The sequence below is a fragment of the Natator depressus genome, chromosome 3 (genome assembly GCF_965152275.1).
Source record: "Natator depressus isolate rNatDep1 chromosome 3, rNatDep2.hap1, whole genome shotgun sequence".
NCBI classification, from domain to species: domain Eukaryota; kingdom Metazoa; phylum Chordata; order Testudines; family Cheloniidae; genus Natator; species Natator depressus.
The window spans coordinates 165,397,054-165,415,919 of NC_134236.1; the positions used below are offsets into that span (position 1 = coordinate 165,397,054).

The 18,866-nt window shown below is 40.0% G+C and overlaps 1 protein-coding gene across 1 annotated transcript in view; it reads left to right on the plus strand.

The window, feature by feature from the left end:
* USH2A (usherin) overlaps positions 1 to 18,866 on the plus strand; it is a 562,110-nt gene that overhangs the window by 376,447 nt on the left and 166,797 nt on the right. Inside the window, exons 41-42 of the mRNA XM_074949260.1 lie at positions 6,203 to 6,831; positions 18,501 to 18,835. Coding sequence (XP_074805361.1) covers positions 6,203 to 6,831; positions 18,501 to 18,835 — 964 coding nt within the window. The remainder of the gene's footprint in view (positions 1 to 6,202; positions 6,832 to 18,500; positions 18,836 to 18,866) is intronic.

The window sequence follows — 18,866 nt, forward strand, 5'->3', positions numbered from 1 at the left end:
AGGAGGCCATGGGGAAGTAGCCCAGGGAGTTGTAGCTGTCACGCAGCTGTTACAGGAGCCACTGTAGACAGCTGCAATCCACAGGGCCCTGGACTGGAACCCAGAGCAGAGGGCGGGCCCGGGTTCCCCCCATCCCTCCATTCCCCCAACTCCCTACTTGATACTGGAGGAGTTGACCTGGACTGTGGGTTCCACCAGAGGGGAAGGTCTCTGGCCTGTTCCCCGATCCCCTAGGTGGATCAGCAGAAACTGCGGGGATTGTTGTTCTTCCTTTTCCCCATGCTGGCCAATGATGAGGCTAACTGAGTGAACGGCAGATTTGAGCCACGAAAGTGGCCAAACTGAGGGCTGCCGTGAACCTCTGAGGCGAGCAAATCCGCCAATAAGTGCAGGACCCACCAAGGCAGAGGAGGAACTTTGTCACAGCAGTTATAAGGGCAGCTTGTCACTTCACATTTTCCAGACTGGAATGTCCTAGGTTCTTACAGTAGTTTATCTGCAGGATTTCTCCCTAACTCCCTCAGGTGTTGTCACATCAGGGAGAATTCTTCAAAACCATCTTGGGCCTTAGTGATATTTTCTGAGAAAAACACAAACAAAATTCATGTTCTCATCAATCATTTTTCCTGCACTCAACAGATTTCTGCACAGTAATGCCTCTGGCTTGTAGGCCTGTTGGGATCAGATGGAAATGATCCCAAAGCTCTACCTCTGGCCCTTTCACAATTTTCTTATTGGTCACTAGATACACTCAGAAAATGGACCACCTATTGCACCTATTCCCAGAATTGCTGCAATACCTGTGTTGGTGGAGTGCCCCTAACCCATCAACTATTCAAGGACAAATAACTGGCAGATTTGCCAGGAACCCAAGTGACCACAAATGCCAACCTGTCAGGGTGGGGAGCTCAGATAGGTCTAAATATGGTTCAGGACAAATGGTCTCCCCAGGAGTTGCAGCTGAGCATCAACTGCTTGAAGCTGTGAGCAGTGGCAAGTGAAGAAATCAGCCTCTTTCCATGTATTCTTCCACAGTTTATAACTATCCACATGGAGACTTATCTTAACTATCAAGGTGAAATGAAAAGCAAAAAACCTAAACAGCAAGATCCTGTTGCACTTGGAACATCTGGATCTGTCCCCCAAAACTATGTACATCTACCTTGAGACCAGCAGTCACAATGACAAGCTCAGCTATTGCTGGTTCAGGTTCAATTTCTTGGCATCTAGCCCACAAGTGTTTCAGATTGCTTGGAGGTGGTTCCTTCCATGGGTGGAGTTGTCCAACACAAAGCGAACAAAATCTGTTCTTCAAGTTGGCATCCATGCCTGGTGAGTAGATGCCTTGTTGTTCCTCTGGTCAGATGCCTAGGGTTATGTCTTTCCTCCCTTCCCTCAAACATCTCAGATGACTAGAAAGATTGACAACCAAGCTTCAGGAACACTTCTAAGTTCCATTTTGGCCAGGTGACCATAGCTTCCAAGGCATATGTAAGTATGTTAGTTGTGGATTTTACCATTATCTCAGAACCTCATTCACTGAAGAGTCTCCCAAAGGCTGTCCACATCTGAAACTCTCTGCATAGAACCCTAAGTGGCCACATCTTGATGGTTTCTCACAGGATTTGATCAATTTCGTCTTCAAATACAGGAAACACTTCCAACTGGATTTACCATAGCAGTTTAATGACCTGATGTTCATGGTCATATTGAAAAATACAGCCCTCCTCAACTGGTAACAAAAGACATTTTAACATTTCGTCTAGTCAGCTTTTCATAAAGATCCGAGATCTAGTTTTCTCACAGTAGCACTGTGCTGCTTCATGCACACCTCTCCCTCTTTCTGAAGGCTGTATCTCTTCAGAGTTCTTTGATCCCACGCACAGTGGAACAATCTAGTGTCGAGTTGACATTCATGCGCTCTTTGAGTCCATGGGGTAAACTTCTTTATACTGTCTTTAAAGTACACCTTTCTTTTGGGCATCACTTAAGCAAAAACGTTTCTGTCAGGCAACCTAACCTTCCTTTTTTTTCCGGATCAGATGATTCCGAGGCCATCCCCTGATTTCATACCTAAGTCCTATGCTCATTCACAAGAGGTACAGGCAAAACATACATGTTATACAATAGTTGTTCAGCATGAGACCACTACAGTGCCTTTGCTTGTGCCATGACTTTGTGGGGCTAAGTATGGATGATAGATCTTACTAACAGACAGTTTGTCCTTAATAGGAAAAATCATTTTATTTCTATGTATTTTATATAGTGCCTATCAATATAGTGCTATTATCTCATACAATTATTTGAAATGTCTGTGCTCACATGACCCTTGGTTGAGATTAACAAAAAAACCTATTTGTTTTCCTTTGAGTAATCTGCTATAGTGTTGTTGTGGAAAAAGTCCTAATGTAAAAATATCTCTCTTCTATCAGCACAGGCAAAAGTATTACCATTCCATAACTGTGGCTCTTCCTCCGCATAAAGGAGTATGCAACTTCATATTACATTATAGCTAAGGGGTGAGGTAATGTCATGAGTGAGGAAGGCTGAGGCTAAGTGACAACAGAATCATGCTCCCCTTGTGGGTAGAACTTGGATTGCCGCTGGTTGGAGCCAATAGTTTCTGCAGTTTATAATTGACACCACATTTTGTTGATGTTTATAATTTCACCACCAAGAGATCTTGGGGGGGGGGGGGGAAATAGATGGCTTACGATGAACGAGGGTCTATTCTGCTTAGGTAGAGAGCTTCCAGTCAAAGGATGCAACTCTCATTAGCTTTAATGAGCAGTACCCTAGGTACATCTCCCGGAACATTAATGAATGTATCGACCCATATACACACATGGGTGGGGCGAATAGGCCCCCTAAAATCTGTACAGGTAAGTATATAAACACGTGTTTCTAGGCTGGTGATTAAAAAAGATTAATGACAATTCTGTGCCTTCATTTTAAGTAGAGACTGAACTTTTGAAGTAGATGAGCAAAAAAGCCTTCCATAAAAGATAATTTCATTTGCCAAAATGAAACTACCATCCAATTTTAATGTTGTAATGAAATGGCTTGAAATATGAATCAGAGATCTTAAGGAAAAAGATGCTCCCTGTTCCCATTTTCAGTAGTTAGTTCTATAAACAATTACATCTGACTAAAGAGCTTTATGATTTTATTTTTATCATTGGCAGGCTGAGCTGTGTAGCTGTCATACTTTGCAGTCTTCCCTCCAGTGACAACCACATTGACAACATGTTATACTCCACATTGATTTTACAGTTAAGGAGCTGATTGTGATATATAGGGATTTTAAGAATTCAGCTGAGAGGCTGACTTTTGCCTTTTATCATTCCATTAAAATTTTATAACCATCTTTTTCATGTCATTTCATCCATGAATTCTGACTTTAGAAAGTGATAGCTACTGCTGTGAGCATAACTTTCCTCATGTTCAGAGCTTTTTATTGTATTAGCAAACTACCCCAATTATAGTTAATGCTCATGTTTTACATAATTGTGGTGACCCTTTCAACCAAGCAGTATCATGCTAGTTGATTTGTATATAGAATTAGATGATTTTGCTCGTCATTTAAAAAGAAGCTACACTGCATGAGTATTAGGGACCAGGATTTAACGCTTCCTTATCCAGTGGGGCCAATTAAGCATCTCTCAAATGTCTTGTCTGAATTGAGAGAGTTTTAAGTCTCTCTTTTTAAAAGGCCAGCGGGGAATGTATGGGTAGATGAGTTAGCTACCAAAAAAAAAAAAAAAAAAGTATTTGTTGCAAAAAAAGAAAAATTGAAGATAAGCATCTCTTCCCATACATTATAGCAGATGGTCTTTAAGGAATATGTCTAAACTCTGTGGGGGGTTTGGAGCATAAGTTTATCTAATTATCACAAATGTTTCACCTATTATGCCAGCGACTTATTCAGTAGAAATAAAAGGCTTATCCCTTCCATCACAACAGAGAACAAACTACCTGATTGTTATTTTTTCCCCTGCAAAAGCTCACAGTGTGATAGCTTGTATATGAGGTATAATTAAACAAAATGCTGGCATACAGCTCAGTGGAAAATATGATATCTTTCAACTTTTTAAAAAACTTCAATCCCCCACAAGTGATTTTCAAGATCTTAAATGTCAAAAGGGATTTTTTTCCTTCAGGGCAAAATTGTCGTTTTAAGGAATACAAATTTGCTTTACTCTGAAAAATAATAAATTCCAAATAATGGGCCAAACTCTGTTCCAAATAACAAACTGTCTGGATTTGCACAAGTGTAAGTAAGGTCAGAATTTGGTTGATCCTCGGGGCAGATTTTTTTTCTAATTAAGAATGCAAGAGTCCAAATTCATCTTACAGTACACTGATGTAAATCTGGAGTGCTCCATTCAAGTGTGACTAAGCAGAATTTGGCCTGTGATCTGTAATACATTAAATAGAAATTACTTTGTGATACAACATGTGGTGAAAGGAAAACACTTTCCCTGTTTTATAAATCTGAAAATGAGACAAATGTTTCTGGCCCAGTTCTGCTTTCTTACACAAATTTTATACCAGTGTATATTCCATTGACTTTAGTGAAGTCACCTTGATTTACATCTACGTATGTGAGAGCAGAATCAGGTCCTCTGGCTGCTTTGGCTACTCTCCAAACGTAAAGAAAGGACTATGCTTTGTGCCAGAATTATTTTGTTTTCTACGGTTCCTATTCTCATATGTTTGCATTTAAAAATTAACAAGAATGTCATTTTAATGCCTATACATAGCAAAAACATTTTTTCTCCATAAAACAGGTTTTTCCTAATGATTGGGATTGCATTTGCACTTCACCGGGAAGCAAATGGTTGTATTACAGACTATTGTGTGTGGAATTCTGTATATGCTAAACAGTAAAGCATGTAACAGCCATACATAGTCAGTGCTGAATTTTAAACCCTTTGATATTTGAAACTTACAAAAAACAACCCCACAAAAAGCAAAGCTATTTTAAACAATTATGAAATCCAAGTATATCTTTTTCTAAGATTTTTCAATAAAATCTAATGTTCACAGAAAAATCTCATAAATGTCAAAATTGCTGTGGGCAGAATAGAGGGATATAGTATTATCTTGATCTGCTGTAGCAATTTATAGTTTTCAGGATGTGGTTTATAAGAATGCTAAATGTTCTGGAATTACAGCTGTTACTGATCAGTGATTGAGCCAGATTTGTGTTATTGCACCATGTTCTTGCTTGTACCTAGAGAGCAGTAAAGCCTCAATATAATAAAAAGCACCTGCATTTTAAATGAAATTTCAATTGAAAAACTTAACAGCCCTTCAAATTGCAGAATTTAACGCAGCCCAGTAAAGCTTAAATAACACTTTGCCTCCACAGGCTGAGGGTTTTGCATTCAAGGTGACTTGATTGTGTCGCATGGTGAAATTATTTACAATTAAGGAATTTCTCTGGAGGGCTGCAGAGTATTTGCTGTTCCACAACACCTATGCAGGCATATGGTCGGTCTTTTTCAGTATTCATGGAGGCTCCTGAACCTTTATGATAATTGAATCAGTTAGAGTGCTGAGTGGAGCAAGCATAAAACCTGTTAACCTAAAGGTCAGATCTGTGCATTGTTTATTTATCAGTAGGTGAAAGAGCTAAATCGGCAGCTTCTGTCACAGTCACAGTAAAAAATCACCTATAATATTAACAGGGAGTAGATAAATTGCAAAAAATGGATTAGAATTATAAACAGAATGAACTAAAATATTGAATGTATAATGAGAGTTGCTGAAGAGGTTTACTGAGCTGTAAAATATGCAGCTTTGTTATGACTGTTATAGGTTGTAATTAGTAGCTGGTGCTCTAGAAAAATATCAGCAAAAGCTAGAACTATGGTTCTAAACTGTTACATAGTCTTATATTTTCTCTCCAGGATAACAGTATTCAGTGTAATATCACTGAGAGATCGGTTTTGTTGTTTTTAATAAGCAACTTGTTATTGAAAAGGGATCCATATACATTCAGCAGAGTCCTTTAAATAGGTGCGCCTACATTCTTAAGGGGAATAGAATATTCAATTAATCTGAACCTCTTTTGTCCTTTGAGCCTTGTAGTTTCCCTTAAGTAGTTAATAATTGCTAGGTCTGCCTTTCGTTTAAAAAAAAAAAACAGCCCCAAAATTGTGTTTATCCCCCCCCCTCCTTTTTTTTTTAATTACAGAGCCTGGTCCTATAGACCCACCACTACTCTTGAATGTTAAAGCTAGGGAAACAGTCATCATCTGGCAGCATCCATCAAAGCCAAATGGCAACATCATTCATTACAACATTTACCAAAATGGCCAACTGCATGCTACAGTGCCAGGAACCCAGTCTAATTGCACCATACTTCATTTGCATCCTTATACTGTCTATCAGTTTCAAGTAGAAGGCTGCACCTCTGAAGGATGCTCCCTTTCACCCAAGGCCGCAGCTATACAGACTCTCCCAGATGCACCTGAAGATATCCCTGCTCCAGAGCTGTATTCAGACACGCCAACATCTGTGCTTATATCATGGCAACCCCCTGTTCATCCAAATGGTTTGGTGGAAAACTTTACAATAGAAAGGAGGGTTAAAGGAACAGAACAAGTGTCCTCTCTCATGACTCTACCTCGTAATCATTCAATGAGCTATGTTGACCAGAGTGCTGCTCTTAGCCCTTGGAAGACGTTTGAGTACAGAATACTGGTGAGCACCCTTCATGGAGGCACCAACAGCAGCGCTTGGGCAGAAGTTACCACCAGACCATCAAGACCTGCTGGTGTTCAGCCACCTGATGTGGAGGTGTTGGGACCAGATTTGGTTAAGGTTGGTTTAATTTGTTTTGTCTCACAATTTTTACATATTTTCCCTGTAAGAATGTGTATTTGACAGAGACAACTACTGGCTGAGCTAACAGATTTTATTGCTGTTGGGGGTAGATAAATATTAGCATCTGGCCTTTGGGTCAAAACTATCTTTGATTTGGCTTCAGTTTTCCTTGAAGTCTGCATCCCCATGTTATGTTGACACTTTCATTTTTCTCTGACACTTGAAATATTTGGAATATCACAATGGGATATTTAGTTTTCATCCCCTCGTCAGACTAAAATAGACCAGAAAATTAATTACAAAAAAAACCCCAACAACCCCATCTGAAGACTTCATTAAAATACTAATAAAGTCACAAGTTATAAATATTTAAACTTTTTATAACATTATTAAAGGTCCTTTTTCTAAGGAAAAGGAAGTAAAAGGCTAAGGAAGTAAAAATAACAGCATGAGTCCTCTGGTTTAGGAAAGAGTAGCCTTACAGGACTAGCTAGGAAGTTTTCAATTATTCACATTGTTCAGTTGGGAATGAGCTCTAGAGGACAGGATAACTACCATTGTTTTGGCTTGCATACAAACTTCATTCAAGGGAAATTAGTGTAACCAAACAAGAGGGATTTTTGTAGCTTAGAAGCCTCTTTGTGTAAATACACACATGCTTCCATGGATTCAGTCTTGTACTAATGCCAAAAGTATTGGTACAGTAGCTTGCTCACTAGAGCACAAAACAAAGGACATTTGCATAAGAATGAAGTTCATCTGTTAGAATTATTATTTTTGTTTGAAATGTATTTTGTTTCAAAAGGTAAATATAAAGTGGAGTTACCCAGGCAGCATAAATAGTTTGAGGATATGAATTTAAGTGCTAATTTTTTCATTCTTCATCCACAATATCAAACTTTGATATGAGTTACCCTCTTTTAAACAATGAAACATGAGCTCTCTAAATTATATTTGAATGTCTATGGAATTACATGTTACCATCCACCTTAATATCAAATAAGTTCAGCATCTGAATACAGTGGTTATCATAAGAATTAATAACGATTGACCACTAGTAATTGTAACATATTGCCAGACTGTTGGGAATTTGAGCTGCATACTTTCAGATGACTTCAGAAGCAACTCTGTACTTTTTTTAGACACATCTTAATGACCAACACAAACTCTAACAAACCATCCTTTCATGGATTTGCCAGGAACAGGACCAATAACATGGAGTAAAATACACAGTACAGACAATGGCCCTAGTTCAGCAAGTTATTTAAGCACTTGCCTAATGAGCAGTCACATTGACTTTTGTCTTTATAACAGTAAAAGAAGTCACTGCTTATCTTTGATGCTGTATCCAAGGTCATAAAGTTTTACTCCTCTTACATATGGAATTTCTTTTCCATTAGATGTTAATATACTCAATCCTAATTTTAAAAAAACTTATCAAATTATTCTTGATCCTGGACTTGATTTTTCCTTGGGACCTAGGATACACATTCATTAGTAATTGGATCTTCCTCTGTTACAAATCCAAAATATCAGGGATCCACCATTCCTAAAAAACAGTTAGATCAATTCTCTCTTTTGAGACCAAGTTTTATAGCACAATCCTGCATTTCATTCCGTAATAATTCAGTTTCAATATAAGAATACTTTACCAGATTTTGCTGTCTGATGAGACAGTTCAGTTGCGTATTTTTACCTTCTTGTTTCCCTAGTCTCTCATTAACTTTCTCAGCCTTTTAAGGTCTATGTTGTACAGCCTTCTGTATGAGCTGGACATATTTTGTGCCATTTGCTGCTCTAGCAGTCTCAGGCTTTCTTTTTTCTACTTGTGGACCTATTGAATCTTCCATTTCAGTGAGAAGTGCTGAGGTGGGGTTTGTTTACTATTAGATCCCAGTTGTGCTGTTCCCTATCCCTGACTTTGTCATTATCTCAAATGTAGTAGGTTTAACTATGAAAAATAATTAATAAAAGGTAAAATTTCATTGAGAAAGATGAAACTGCTTTGTGTATATCTTTTCAAATACACCCATGTGTGTGAAATATCTCTTTTAATCCATCAGAGTAATGTAACTATTACACTATACCAACACTGTGGTTAATTCTTCTGAACCTGGTCGTCTTTTGTATTAAATTCTGTTGAATTTAGGCAAGTGGAATAGTTAAGATAAAACAGCAAAAGTTTTCCACATACAACAGGACGGAGTAATTCAAAATCTCCTAATTCATACTGAGTGTATTTCTTAGCTGAAACATTACCTTTATTCTGGTCTCGAGTACAGTCAAACCTCTTAAGGACAGAAAGGGTTTATCACAATATTGCCAAAAGAAATGAAGCAAAATGGTATAATTAGATACTTGAAAATCATATTGCAGTAAATAATTCAAGAGAGATTGGACACAGCTAATGTTGCTTACACAAAGAACAGTAGATGCATTACTAGCCAGCTATCTAATTTAAGGCCAAATCCTGCAACAATTGAAATAAAAGACTACATTTAATAGCTACTCATTTCTGCTAGCATTTAGCATTTTAACACATTTCTGTAATTGGTTAGAGGTGTACTGAATCTATACAGTTTACAAGCCTTCAGTTGTCAAAAGTCAAACATCCAAAGTTACCATGGGATTGCTGTCTGAGATACCCAAGGACTTCTTGCTCTTTGCTCCCCTTTAGAGAAGCAAATTGCCTGAATGTGGGTGGGGAGGAGGAGGCAGAGATGTAGTTCTGTCCTTTCCCACCCCAGTGGGGCCAGCACACCAGAAGCAGCTCTGCCTGTTAAATTCTATAGAACTTCCATGTAAGAGTGGTGAGGTTCTGAAGCCGCTCCGTGGCCATTACTGTAGCACTGAGGCCACATCATTTCTATGTGGAGGGAGAAGGAAGAGGAAAAACATAAGAGTAGCTGATCCTCTAGCTTCCCCTTTCTGCACCTGCACTTTGGCATGAAGTTGACCTCTGTCCCCCTTACATATCCTCACAGCACTTTCACTGCCAGGTGCATAGGCATGGAGGTTGCTTCAGGACTTGTCCCTGAGTGATTGAAATTTATTCTGAAAAGAGGTAGGATGAATCTGGCTCAGATGACTTTATATTGGTAATGTTTAAATTCCCATTAGTCTCAGTGAGGTGGCTCAGTAAACTGAGTCACAAAACCTTCATGAATACAGGACCTGCTTAGTGCTCAAAACATGCTTGTGCTATACAAGACTTGTCATATTAAATGCCTACAGTGGCAACTCTTACGTGAAGAGTGGAAAATAAACAATCTCTTCAGGAGTGAACCAGCGTGAGACTTTAATTACCTCTTGCCCTAGAGAGAGCTGTCCTTCCAGGATAGAGCTGAAGGTATTGTGGAAGGGCACTATGGGAAAGGTTATATTGAGAGGCTCTTTCACCAAGCCAGGGATGTGAATCAATAGGGGCTTTCAGTTGTCAGTGCAACCAATCCCTAAACCATGAGCGCAAATATTTACTTAAACTGGAAAAAAAGAGAATTTATTATGAAGAGAAACATATTTCCATTCCTTTATTTAGTCATAAAATCAATATAAATGATTTTGTGATGTGAAGAATTCAAAGCGCTGTAGCAAGAGTACTCACTAGAGTATACAGCTTATTTTCTCAGACGTAAGCCCTTACTCTACAAGGAGGAAAAATGTCAGCACAGCAGCCACAGTCTCGGCATAAAGGCTTCTGATGCTGTATGTGGTCCTTTTTATATTAATTTTAATCAGAATGGCCTGATGTCTCCAAATACCATTCAGCTTGCTTTCATTTCTGCAGAAAAAAGTGTAACGTTGCTGATAATTTTTAAACCACCAATTTCTGTGACACCTGCATGATATTCTTTAATATCTACTGAATTGATAATGTTCATGGCAGCAGAGTATACTGAGCAATAAACTGCTTTTGTGGCTGATTAAATGCCAAAGTGACGTGGAGATATGCAGCAACTGCAAGAGTCGTTTATTTAGTGTATTCCAATGCCGTGAACATTATTCCTGTTACACAAGATTTGCTATACCCTGATTTACAGAAGTAGAAAAGAAATTGGTTATTTTCTTGTGACGGTTGCAAGTGCTGCATGCCTCATTCTCACACTTCACGCTGGTATGACATTGGAGAGAGTATCTAGGTTGATCAACTTGAGAAGAGGCTGGTTTACACACTGAATAATTGTTTATGAGAGAACTCAGTGTAGATAAAGAATTAAGAGACTGGATATATTGAACTAGATTCACCGTTTTTGTTAAATGATGTTTTCTTGCACTAGACTTCACCCATCTAACTTGCAGTAGGCAGATGCTATTTCTACTACTGCCCTAACTGGGGTTTACAACTGGGGAGGCTAGCTTTAATTCCCACTAGAAGATTTACAGGAGACTTGCAAGTAGAGGCCTCTGTGACAATGTACTGGATAAGTAGATGCCCAGGTACCCTGAAAGTACTCCCTCCCATACCAATGCCACTTGCAGGTCTGCTGACAGAGAAGTTGCAACCATTTTCCACCGCTATAGCTGCCATCTTGGAGAGCTTTCTGGTTCAATCTAAAAGATGGCCTGGACCTGTACTTTGCCGGGTCCATTATGTCAAAGGGAAGGAATAATGCTACATTCTTCTGGGCTGAGATAGGGTGAAATTCTTGTCTTGCAGCATAGTTGACAATATAACCTTGAAATATTTTTATCATCAGGATGGCCCTTCAAGGTAAAATCCACTATATATATATATACACACACACACACACATTTCCTTACATTCAAATTAGATCTCAGATGCCAAATTCAGAACGAGGAGAACAATAAACTATTCTGATGTCATCTATCATCTTTTTTTCTCTATTCTGTGTATTGTAACTGCTAAAAAATACATTTCCTCCTTTGGTAGTAATGGCCCTCTAGCATCTGACACAGTAGTTCATTTTGCCCCCCTTCCCCTTGCAGAGCTTACCCCAAGTATTTCCCTGTAGTTGTTCTGAATGAAGGAAGGGTGTAATCTTCCTTAATTCATCTTATAGTTCTTGTTCATTATTTTCCTCAGAGTTCTGTCTCCTCTGTCTGAGCCCCACTGCCACCCTTCTCCGCACACTGGAAGGAGCTGCAACTAAGAAGGTTGATGCCTTCCTATTGAGACTGAACAGTGAGCGCAGTGGGCCTGCCATCTATGAAGCAATCTCCATTTTTCCCTCGCAGCAGGATGACCCTTCTTTACTACATAGTGTTCTTTACACATTTTTTAAGTGGTCGCTTTCTCAAGGCTGACTACTAAGTTGCATGCATACAATTAAACAAAAAGAGAAACAATCATCATAATTGTTACCCCAACTCCACTCTTCTCTTAGACATGAGAAGCAGGAAATTTAGTGGTCAGGACTCTTAACCTACCGTTATTCTTCAAACAGGATCTCAATTAAATCTAATGGTTGCTATTCAGAAATACAGTTAGACCAGTTACAGAGTTGATCCAGTTACAGCTGGCCAAGATAAATGAAAGAAAAGATATTTTCCATGTCCACATATCATGGAGTTACAATTGCATTATGGGGCATTACATGCCCGCTCAGTCTGGTGCCTGGCTCTGAGACCCCCACCGTCCCTTGCTGGGATCATTGCTGTAAAGGGCCAAGAGAGATCCATTGAAGGGGATTACAGGAAGGAAGCTGGCTCCTGTGGCTGGCCATGGACCAGTGGAAAAGAGACCTAAGGGGAGAGTCTTCTGGGTCCCTTCAGCCTGCTTTGGGATAACTTTGTTAGTGCTACTTTGTGAGTTTTGTGTTTTGAAGAATAAAACTGTGCCCTGAAGAAAGGGTATGAACACTCTGGGGCATGGCATGCTTGCTAGGCAGTGGAGACAGGCCAGCAGCCTACACTCCAGATTCTCGCAGGAGTAAGATCAGAAAAATTCCAAATGCAGTTATCTGAAAATATTAAAGTTACATAGCACCAATATCTTCCACTGCAGTGATTCTCCACTGTTTTACTTCTCGGATCATTTTGTGCTAGATAAAACCTCTCATGGCTCTACCCTCTGTCCCTCTTAAGACCCCGGTCTACCACTGCTTCATTTTCAAATTGCTTCATCCTGCAGACTGCTGCAAAGGTCTCCACAGAGCACCACTGGGCTAAGGAGAGTGTTAAACACCTGGTATCTACCCTTGTGTGTTACTGGGTTAAAACAAAATGCAACAAGAAGACCTACAGACTTCATCTTGGAAAAAAAAAACCTATGGCTCTTTTCCAGTTTTACACAGGTGTGCCCTGTGCTTTGGGGAAGCTGTTCCAGAGCAATCAATCCTTGTGTGAAGATTGCCTTGTAATGTTGCTAAGGTCAGTGAGACCTTGGTTTATTTGCCATATAAGTGCTGCTTGAGCAAGTTGAGCTACTGTAACACCCCTAGGAGCAGCCTTAGCCTGCACACCTGAGGTTTTTCTGCATTTCAGGGTTGTGATTTCCTGCACAGCTTGCTCATTTGGGGCATGCCATGCAGTGGAGTGACTTGGAGAAAACTAATGAGAACCTCATCAGCATATCCCCTTGCACTGAACAATATCAATGAAAAAGTATCAGGTTCTGCAATAGTTACATAGGCTTATTCAGAAATGTTATTTCCATTTACCCAGTATTCAGTGCAAGAGCTTCTCAAACCATTTCCACTAGCAACTGATCATTGCAGGCTTGATCTTGCTGCCCTCTTGTATTCGTAACTCTGATTGAAGTGGATGGGAATTGTGCATGCATGAGAATTGCAGGAAATACATGAAAATGTGACCATTAAAGGGTTGGGTTTTTGAAAAAAAAAGTACGGCTGTATTCTACATCTAGAAATATAATGGATTTTATTGGAGTAGGTTTATGGACTGGCTGATGAGCCCCTCTGAACTGAATACATCTTGTCCATCACAGCCATCCATTTCTCTCCTTTAATCATATTATTGCAAGTGGAATAGTAGAGCTGGATCATTGAACCCGAGCAATAGAGTAATTTCAAACAAATAAGAACTTCAGTCTATTTTTCTGTCTTTGCAACTCTTTCTAATTACCAGAGAGATATGCAGGTTACTGAATGTACTGTAGTCTCACTCTTGGCCTCTGTCAGGAATCAGGATCTATTCCAACTCCTGACACAATCCCAGCTTAGTTTTCTTTTAAACCAGGCAACATCTACAGTGAAGTAGACTTCCTGGCCATATTTGTTTTGGGGAAGTAACATAATCCAGTGGCTAGAACACAGGACCTGAAGTTGGGAGGGCTGTGTTCGATTTGCCTATGTCTTACTATGTGATATTGGGTAAAACACTCAATCTCTTTCTTGTTTGAGGGATTCATCTATAAAATAGGGATAATAACTTACCTTTTTAATATACTTTGGGGCTTGGAGTGTAAAGCTCTCAATAGTGTATTTGTTATGGGTCATGCCCATCAATGAGAGTGAGACTAGTGTAAAGCAAAAAATGTAGTTGTGTACTTCTTTTGAAACTCGTTTCAGAATTAAATTGAAATGTTCGGACTGCTGTCAAAAAGAAAAGCTTTCTGGGGTTGTAACTGTTTAATGGGGAGAAAATGGCTAATTTCAGTCTCTTTAAATTTTGTGGTGGAGAAAATAAAGTTCTTTGATCTTTAAATGACAGCTTCCAGTGTCATTACATTGAATCAGTTAATCTCTCCCAGTAGTTACCTTGTTCTGGCTTCCTCATCTGCACCCTCTTCCGTGGCCTCCATGCTGAGCTTCAGATCAATGAACAAACTGCTACTGTTTCCAACACAGGCTGTCTAGTGAGTCCTTCTGGTTTCACGCACTGCCAAGTTCTGACCTCCAGTCTGGCAAATTCGGGATAAAGAGGAGAGAAGGTCCAGTTGTGTCACAATGAATTTAAACCAGGCTGGCTCTGCCATCTTTATTTACATTGCATAGGCCAATCAGTCACTTGACCTTGTCCTTGACTTGTCATTGAAGTGTTTAGGCTACCACTTTTTATGACAGGAAAGTTTGCCTGACGTGGCATTGGATTGTATATCCTGTTCCATCCTTCTTTCCAGGTGACATCTGAAGTTCAAGGCAGGTCAGCTCCCCGATACATATGAGCATCATCTCAAGTTTAAATCACCGCTTTCTATTCCATCTTGATTTTAGATAGACCGACAACCCTAGCAATAAATAAAACACTGAGTCCACCAAGTTCAGAGGGAACCAGGCCAAATGAGACCCAGACTCTACTTTGTTTTTCATGCTGCTGAGTACTAACATCATTGTGCCTGGTTTGCAACGTTTCATTCTCTTTGCAGTTTGCATTACAAGATAAAATACCTACTGTAATTTAGGCAGGGACAGTATTGTACAGCCCCCATCACAGCGTCAGTGCACAACACACAATACAGAATAATATTTGAAAGTCCTTTCAAGTTTCAATATATAGAACACTGTCAGTGTGAGATCCAGGTGCTGAAGTGTTGGAGGAACAGCAGTGGTACTGCATGTGCTGATAACCTCCCATCTCCCTAGATGGTGTTACATAGCACTGTACATGTTTTATTTAAAGAATTTTATTGTGTGCTGCTAAAGAACTTAAGTATCCAAAGTTTAGCAGTGACACACTAGCAGGAGCCTCGCCTGCACCAGAACCAGTCTCCTGGTAACCCACTGAGCGCAACTGGTCCTGATAGAAGCTGTCAGATTGATTGCACCATCTGATTGGCTGAAGGAGTTAGCAGGCTGATACTCAGGGTCAATAGCAGCAACAGTCCAGTGGCTGCTCAGTGCCTGCAGCTGCTCTTGGTCCTGTCCATAGCTCCCACCCCAGCCTGTTCCTGCTCCAGCCCCCAGCTCCTTCCTGACCTCTGACTCCCCAGCTCAGACCCTCAGCTCCACCTTCTGACTGCAGCTCCAGTGAACCCTTCAGCTTAGGCTTTGGTTTCTGACTCCCAACTCCGATCCTCTACTAGGCCTTTTGACTGCGACTCCGGGTAACCCTTCAGCTTAGCTTTGGTCCCTGTCTCCCAGATACAACCTTTGACTTTGCTCCAGGACCCACCTCATCTGGATTCAGCTTTAACTTATAGGCCAGACTGCCCACGACTTGGTCATTGACTCATAAATCATCTCAGGAAATAAAGCAAAATCAGTACAAGTTGAACATTTTGAGGCAATTTTGAGGGTAATCCTCAAAGTGTCCCCAAACATATCACATACAGTACTTCTGTTAGAAGTTCTCTTCCATTAAACAACCCAGACTAGTCAGTCCTTTGAGAGCTCACTGAAGACAGTTAAGGTTTAACTGTGCGGCCTTACTCAGTCCTTATTTAGGCAGAACTCAAAGTGAAATCCAAACTTCAGGACTGGGCCCTATATTAGTTACAAAATATAATTATGGCTGTGGAAACATGATTTTCCATAGTGGGTCAGACCAATGGGCCATTGAGTCTGGTATGCTGCCTCCTTCAGTGACAAATATGAGTCTCCCGTGGAAAGTGGCCCCCTCCTCCCCTTCTCACACATGCACAATGCATCGGGTCAGCTGTTCTGTTTTGTTCATGCACAATGTAGTGGGAAGAAATGTTCCTTCCTGGATGTGGAAACTTACAACACAAAATACACTAGCCTGTCTGTTTTCTACCTAAATTTTAAAATGAAACCTTCAAGCTTTATATTACCCATGCTCCTATACTTTTTAAACAAAGGGAGAAAGTACATCAGCTCCTCCAAAAAGAGATTTTGCTCTTTTGCATAAAGGAGAGTGATTGTAATATATCTTTCTAATAGATGAATTAGGAAAGATGCAAAATCTTCTTCTACCTTCTGCTACCTGCTAGCATTGTTTTCCTTGTGATGTTGTCTTCATTTCCTTAATCATATGTAGGGAATGACAGAAATCTGCTGCTACTCTGATACCAGAAATCTGAATAGCACACTTGAAACCTAGCCAGAGTAAAACCTTTCCTTTGTTGACATGGGTAAGCTTGTTTGTGTTCTCATAAATCAAGACTGCCCTGTTTATAATTCTGTGTTTAATAATATTCCAGATTTTGTTATCAAAGATCTTCAGTTTTCTTCGAAATTCTGCTGCCAAGATCCTTGCAAGTATCAAGGCTCAAGCGCTCCTCCTGTTCTTAAGATCTAACATTAGTTACTCCCTGGTGGTATTCCAGATCCTTTCAAAAACACGCTATGAATCCAGCTCCTTTTTACTCGGGGCATGTGTTAGTATGTGGAGTCACCATTTTAGAGGGACTCAGTTTTGAGACTGGAGAAAATTAGGGAGCAGGTTGCTTAATTGATCAGCACCTCAACTAAAATATCTTCATGTTATTGTATTATAAATCAGCATTATTTTGTTTCTTTATTTTGTAACACACACAGCTTGTCTGTTTTCCATTCATATTTTCTAAGGCTCAGGACTTAGCTTTGCCTAGTATGGGTGAAGAAAAGGCAAAGGAGGCACTAAGCCACTTTTCTGCCTCTCCCTATTCTGGGGCTTCATTGGGTTGAATTGGCTTCTGGCACAAGCTAGAACAGTTGGAGCTAATGTAATTTACACCTTGAGGGTCCCCGCATAGAAGGAGATGATAATGCTGAGCCAGCCAGGCCAACTTCACCCCACTGGGAGAATCCTAACAGGGGAATCTACAGTTTCCTCTTGAGGGCAGCTTTAAGTCCACTTTGTACTGTTGCAGTGGCACAAAGAGGATTTAATCTGGACCTCGGGCCCATTGTATGTGTTATCCCTATCTGGTTGACACACGTCTGTGAACTCACAGCACGATCCAGCTCCCATTGGAGTCAGCTAGTTCAACGGGAATTGGATCAGACCTGCAGAGTGGATATGGACAAGCCTATATCAAGGTACTAATTAATCAGGTGAACATAAAAATTATTCACACTGAAAGTTGAGTAAGACTGCAAGAAAAATAGGGTTTTGATTTTGTTTCATTTAAATTTGTTGTCTTGTAAAGACCGATTTATACATAAAGCAATAGATGCAATACGCAAAGCAACAGATACATATAGTTACAATACATATTATTGTAACTTATTACTGAAAAATAAAAACACGTTAATGGTATGGGTGGATGTTTTCTTAGCCTGCCCTGATAGGTAAAACTATGAGCTTTTACTGATAACAACATATAATAGCAGAATATGGTACACATGTATACCACCCAGTACATTACAATACAAGAGTGTATGTGTGTGTGTATATATATATAAGACCGCATTATGGTGGTATCTGAGCATCTTGCAGTCTTCCGTGTATTTATCCACAGCAATCCTATGAGGTAGGGAAGTCTTATCCCCATTTGACAGATGGGAGCTGATTTAAGCTACAGAGAGATTAAAGAGTAGGTTTTTAAAAGCAAAAATGGCATATAAACATCTACTGTCCATTTGAAATGTAATGGACAGTATGTGCCTATCTGCTATTCATGCCTTTGAAAATCTACCCCAAGTGGCTGGCCCATAGTCGCATGTGAAGTCTGCGGCCAAACTGGGAACTGAACCCAAGTCTCTTTGAGTCCCAGATTTGTTGTCCAGTGGCTGGACTATCTTTTCTCTCTAAAGAACATAGAAAGAACACCTTATTGTCACAGTTGTGCCCATTTTACTTATGTTATTTCTATGTTGCAATTGCCAGTAGTTCGGATTCTAAGAATGCCTTTATTTTCTCAGGTCTCTTGGAAACCACCTCTCATATTGAATGGAGAAATGCTTAGCTATGAGATCCGAATGCCTGACCCTCGAATTACCATCACCAGCAACATTTCATCAATGCAAAACCACGTGGTGACCAACCTGATCCCTTTCACAAACTACTCAGTCACTATACTAGCTTGTTCTGGAGGCAACGGTTTCCTGGGAGGCTGCACAGAGAGTTTACCTACACATGTGACTACCCATCCAACAATTCCTCAGGGCATTAGCCCCTTGTCTGTGACTCCAATAAGTGAATCATTTATTGCTGTTTCCTGGCAACTGCCCTCTAGGCCCAATGGACCACACTTGAGGTAAGGAATAGCAATATGTAACTTAAGGGTG